At 35.9% G+C, this 4,962-nt stretch overlaps 2 protein-coding genes across 3 annotated transcripts in view; one reads left to right on the top strand and one right to left on the bottom strand.

The window, feature by feature from the left end:
• tesca (tescalcin a) overlaps positions 1–4,962 on the top strand; it is a 10,921-nt gene that overhangs the window by 5,686 nt on the left and 273 nt on the right. Inside the window, exons 5-8 of one of the 2 annotated variants that reach the window (XM_032516901.1) lie at positions 148–209; positions 2,599–2,706; positions 2,803–2,850; positions 2,959–3,078. In XM_032516901.1, the coding sequence (XP_032372792.1) occupies positions 148–209; positions 2,599–2,706; positions 2,803–2,850; positions 2,959–3,051 (311 nt within the window). In that variant the 3' untranslated portion in view covers positions 3,052–3,078. Of the gene's footprint in view, positions 1–147; positions 210–2,598; positions 2,707–2,802; positions 2,851–2,958; positions 3,971–4,962 lie in introns of those variants that run through there. The other variant, XM_032516900.1, reaches the window with a different exon arrangement.
• Positions 4,035–4,962, bottom strand: part of fbxw8 (F-box and WD repeat domain containing 8) — a 23,357-nt gene continuing 22,429 nt past the window's right edge. Inside the window, exon 11 of the mRNA XM_032516894.1 lies at positions 4,035–4,549. Within this exon, the coding sequence (XP_032372785.1) occupies positions 4,384–4,549 (166 nt within the window). The 3' untranslated portion in view covers positions 4,035–4,383. The remainder of the gene's footprint in view (positions 4,550–4,962) is intronic.

The raw sequence follows: 4,962 nt of genomic DNA, 5'->3' as shown, positions 1-4,962 counted from the left end.
TTTTTTTTTTTTTAATCTCTGCATCTTCAAATCTCCAATCACAACTTCCTTTGGTCTATTACTGAGATTCTGACTTCTCTGACTTGATGATGGAAAGTTCCTTAGAAATCAGACTAACTTCTAAATTCTTCCATTCTGTCTTCCCAGTCCTGTTCAACATGCATGACACAGACAATGATGGCATCATCACTCTGGTGGAGTACAGGAAGGTAAGATAACCTAACCATGCCAGTCTTTGTCTTAGGCTTGCATGATTATATGCATTTTTACAATACAAGTTGTCCCCAAAAAAATGCATCTATTTTCAATAAATTCAGTTTTGTAATTTAGTATGGGACATACATTCATTCACCTTAACCTTGTGCAGTGTTATATGATTATATAACAAGATTAAGGGTGTAAGGAAAAATGTACATTATTTATTAGTCTGGAATTAATGGTAAATAGTGTCCCATCCACTGCTTTCAATTTAGACTCCACATATATCTTGCTGTTTGGTACAGGTCTGACTAAACCTTGTTGAATTAAGAACATTTGATTCACCTCCTATTTAAATAACGTCATACTTAATTTCCACAAATCATTTTTCTTTTATGCATCACAGCCAGATCTGACCATTTATTCCATCTAAACTAAATTGGATCTCCTGATGAACAAAAGAGGATTTAGAATTAAACATTTAGTGCACATACACTGTATGTACGTTCATCAATGTGTTTTAAAGGCTCTGTCATGAATGCCATGAATTTACTGTTTTTCTGACTGATTATATCGCTAAGCTTAAAGTATGGTGGAGCTATTCTGGAAACGACATGTCGTCACAAAACTCCATGTATTTTCAAAATTATTAGGTTCAAGTTGTCCCACCCGAATGAGTGCAACGAAGCTATGTAACACAGGGACAAATAATGCTGTTTGCACACACCCATGCAGTCATGAGCAGAGGTATAATCAGCAAAAATGGTAAAAACACCTGTGTGGCTGGATCGTTGAGGTGCAGTAGTTTTAAATGTTCCAGATATACTAGCAGTCAGCTAGCAATACAAATACACTAACATGTTGACAGGTTTTCTGTTTTGTTGTTAACTAAATGTTTACATCAATTAAATTGGAATTGCCTTATAGTAGTGAAATTAAGGAATCTTTGGAAGTAGTTTGCTTTAAACTAAAGTCCTGGTGAAGTTGTATTTTAGGACAAAAAAAAGAGCATTTTGCTTAAGTTGAAGTTTACTTTCTAATTGAAGGACAATGTTGCAATAGAGCAGAAATGATTAAAAAGTTAGGTTACTAAAAAAAAAAAAAGGAGAGATTATAGGATATGTCCCCAGGACATTTTCTTAGAAACAGCTAAACTGACCATTTTAAAGCATTCTGAAACAGAATTCCTACATCAAGGACTCTTAAAGTTGTGATGGCGTGCCTATTTAGGGAGCAAACATATGATTGAGAGCCTCACAGGAAAGGTGGACACAAAACAAAATATCTTTTCCATTTAACTTTTATATTAAACGGCCGAGCTGTCCACTGAAATTGCTAGGATTAAAATATAGTGCATGCATTTCCTGTCACGTTTAGGAGCTGACAAAATGTCTCTGAGGGCCGCGATTGGTACGTGGGCCTTGCCATGTACAATACTATGACTTTTATATTACTTTTTTAAAGCATTTTAAGATATGTTATTTTTTTGACCTTTTAATGACATACTGTATTTTGACGTTCTATGACATTTGTATGACATACTTGTTTATATTTGTATGACATACTTGTTTGTCATCTGTATGACATACTTGTTTATGACATATTAATGACATACTATGACTTTATGTAATTTGTATGACATATTATACTTTGCATTTTTAATGACATGCCATTACTTTTTGATGTTTTTATGGCATATTGTGCTGTACCTTGTTTGACATTAAGGATATGCTATGACCTTTTAATGACATACTGTATTATGACGTTTTATGTCATTTGTATGACACACTTTATGACTTTTAATGACATACTATAATGACCTTTTCATGACTTTTCAGATACTATATTATGATTTTTTTGATATTTTATAACATACTATACTATGATCATAATATAGTATACCATAGTATGCCATGGGCGGCTGTGGCTCAGTGGTAGATCGGAAGGTTGGTGGTTCAATCCCTGGCCCTGCAGTCTCATGTCGAAGTGTCCTTGGGCAAGACACTGACCCCCGAGTTGTGTGAGTGTTTATCTGATGAGCAGGTGGCACCTTGTATGGCAGCCTCGGCCACAGTGTATGAATGTGTGTGAATGGTGAATGTATCCTGTATGATGTAAAAGCGCTTTGAGTAGTCGTCAAGACTAGAAAAGCGCTATATAAATACAGCACATTTACATAGAAATGTTTTTAAAAGTCATTGTATGTCATAAAAAATGTCAATGTCATAATACAGTATGCCACAAAGTTATAGTAGTTTGTCATTAAAGTTAAAAAAAACAATATAAAACAATGTCACAATAAAAGTCATATTATAGTATGCCATAAAAACCTTTACCTCTTACTGTCATTTGGAAGTGTCACCCTCCAAAGTTTAAAGACTAACACGGTTCTCATCCAAGGTAGTGGAGGAGCTTCTGTCAAAGAGTGGAAACATCGAGCAGGAAGCTGCCAAGGCAATAGCAGATGCTGCCATGTTGGAAGTGGCGAGCACAAATGTGCCCCACATGGTAATGGATCTCACCAGATCTGAACTGTTACAATCAATTCTCACAGTCGCATATCTGCAGCAAAGCAACGCATTAATTGTCTGGTTATCATTTCAGGCCCCAGATGATTTCTATGAAGGAATTACATTTGAGCATTTTGAACAGGTTTGCATTTTTTTTTAAATAACATTTTATAGTCAACTTGATTAAAAGAAGTATGACTCTTTTTTTTTTGTCACTCGCTTATGACAGCATTTTGTTATCTGCCCACAGATCTTAAAAGGGCTTGAAATGGAGTCCAGGATGCACATTCGCTTTTTGGATGTAGATACACCAACATTGCGTTGTGGGAAATCAACCTCTTGAAGTTGTTCTTGTGAAGAAATGTTTATTGTTTTTTGGTTTGTTTTTAACAGAGCCTCTCCAGTCCTTAAATGGAATGAAGCCAAACTCTGGATGTGCACTAATACATTTTTGGGTGGAAAATAATTATAGTCCTAATACCATGTAAGATTTGCTAACACTTTACTTGAAGGTATGTACATAAGAGTGACATGACCCTGTCATGAACACATGAACCATAACCCTAACCTTTCATAATGAAAACGAAAGATAAAGTACTAAAAGAAGCGTTATGTCATAAATGTTCATAACTTATTAATGTTTATGACACGTTCATGCCAGTGCCCTCACTCTTATGTAGATACCGTCAAGTAAAGTGTAACCGAAGATTTTTATACAAATTAGTCTGACAATATGGTGGAAGGATTGTTTATTCAAATTTAAAGCAGTGTGATCCTACAAGTAGTGTCAGATATTTGATATAAAATGTGTTTCCCATCTATTGCCACACTCCTATTTCTTTTTTTATGAGGTTTTAAACTAACACACTACCTCTGATTTCTCCAGTTATTCTCCAAACGTTATGTAACCAGCATGTAATGTAAAGGGTGCTTTGTACTTTTGTCAAATAGTTCATGTGTTAGATAAAATCAGTCATGCTCAGGGCTGCTGTGGCATCCATGGGTCCTCTGTCAGTGCCAATATCCAAAGAGTGAGACTGCAGGCACATACCAAACCTCTGCAGCTCCAGAATACGTACAGGTTTAATTCCTTAGCCTGTGAGATTCTGTGTAACCAACCACAGCTGTTCTGCCTTTGAAAATCTACTATTTTTGACCACTTGCAAGTAAATCTATCCCTTTTCTTGAGATAATTTATTACTGATTTTGTACTGAATTGTTTTAATGAAAGGAATCAATTAAAGACCGCATGATAAAACCAATTCCTGTGTATGATTTATTTGAATAGTAACAAATGTACTAACAACTATTTAATTTAGTAAATGAGGTAGAATAAGCCATTATTGCGGTAATGTTGCACAGCGGCACTGAATCAAATTCAAACAATTAAAAAAATCCATACATTTGACAGTATTGGTTTCCAAAAATGTGATCCTGTGCATCATCTCTGCAACTGAATTCAACATTGTAATTTACAAAAAAACAAGAGTTACAGGTAATATACTGTACATTGAAACCTTACATTTCCAAGAAGCTTGATTTGACGAGGAAGATATAAGGAAACTGCTAATTATTAAAAGGATACAGTTTGGAGAATCAAACTGATCAAGGGTAAAAGTTTCTGTTGTCTGTTCAGTCACTCACTAAGCCCAGTTGCAATTTGGAAAACTGCGTGTCAGTGGGATGGATGGGAGCCAGCCAGCCTGTCGTAAGGCACCGCCAGGCCGATGTTGTAGTTGTAGCCGGATGAGTCAATGTAGTCGGACCTGCAGATGGGCAGGATGTGATCCTGTGACAACGCGTCCTCGGAGAAGTCGTAATGGCAGATGACTCCCCGGTGTCTGAAGGATAAAAACATTTCCAATGCTGATCAACAACAGAGATAGCACTTGTTTTGCTTGTTGAAAAGTTGTTTAAACTGGATGCTTGAGTAAATAAGGGAGCCTTCTGACGTTGAAACCACTGACATATCTGCAAAACAAAACGGAGCTTTATCAATAGAGGTGGGATTATTTAAAAACCTGACGTTTGTTGCATGTGTGCTTTTTAATGGTTACAGGCTGCTTTGCAGGCCTAAATTAAAGAAATGCAACAGCGGAGCGGCAGGTTGTCTGGGACATTTGGTCCCAATTTCATTTAGAAAAAGAGTTTAATGACAACTAACATGAGACAGACTTCCGTCCATCTTAACCACAATCCTGTTTGTAATAATAAGGTAATATATTTACTTTGACAACAGCAATTTTATATATAT

The sequence above is a fragment of the Etheostoma spectabile genome, chromosome 5, assembly GCF_008692095.1.
Source record: "Etheostoma spectabile isolate EspeVRDwgs_2016 chromosome 5, UIUC_Espe_1.0, whole genome shotgun sequence".
Taxonomy (NCBI): Eukaryota; Metazoa; Chordata; class Actinopteri; order Perciformes; family Percidae; genus Etheostoma; species Etheostoma spectabile.
The sequence above is the reverse complement of the archived record's forward strand: the minus strand, read 5'-3'. Positions and strand labels throughout refer to the sequence as shown.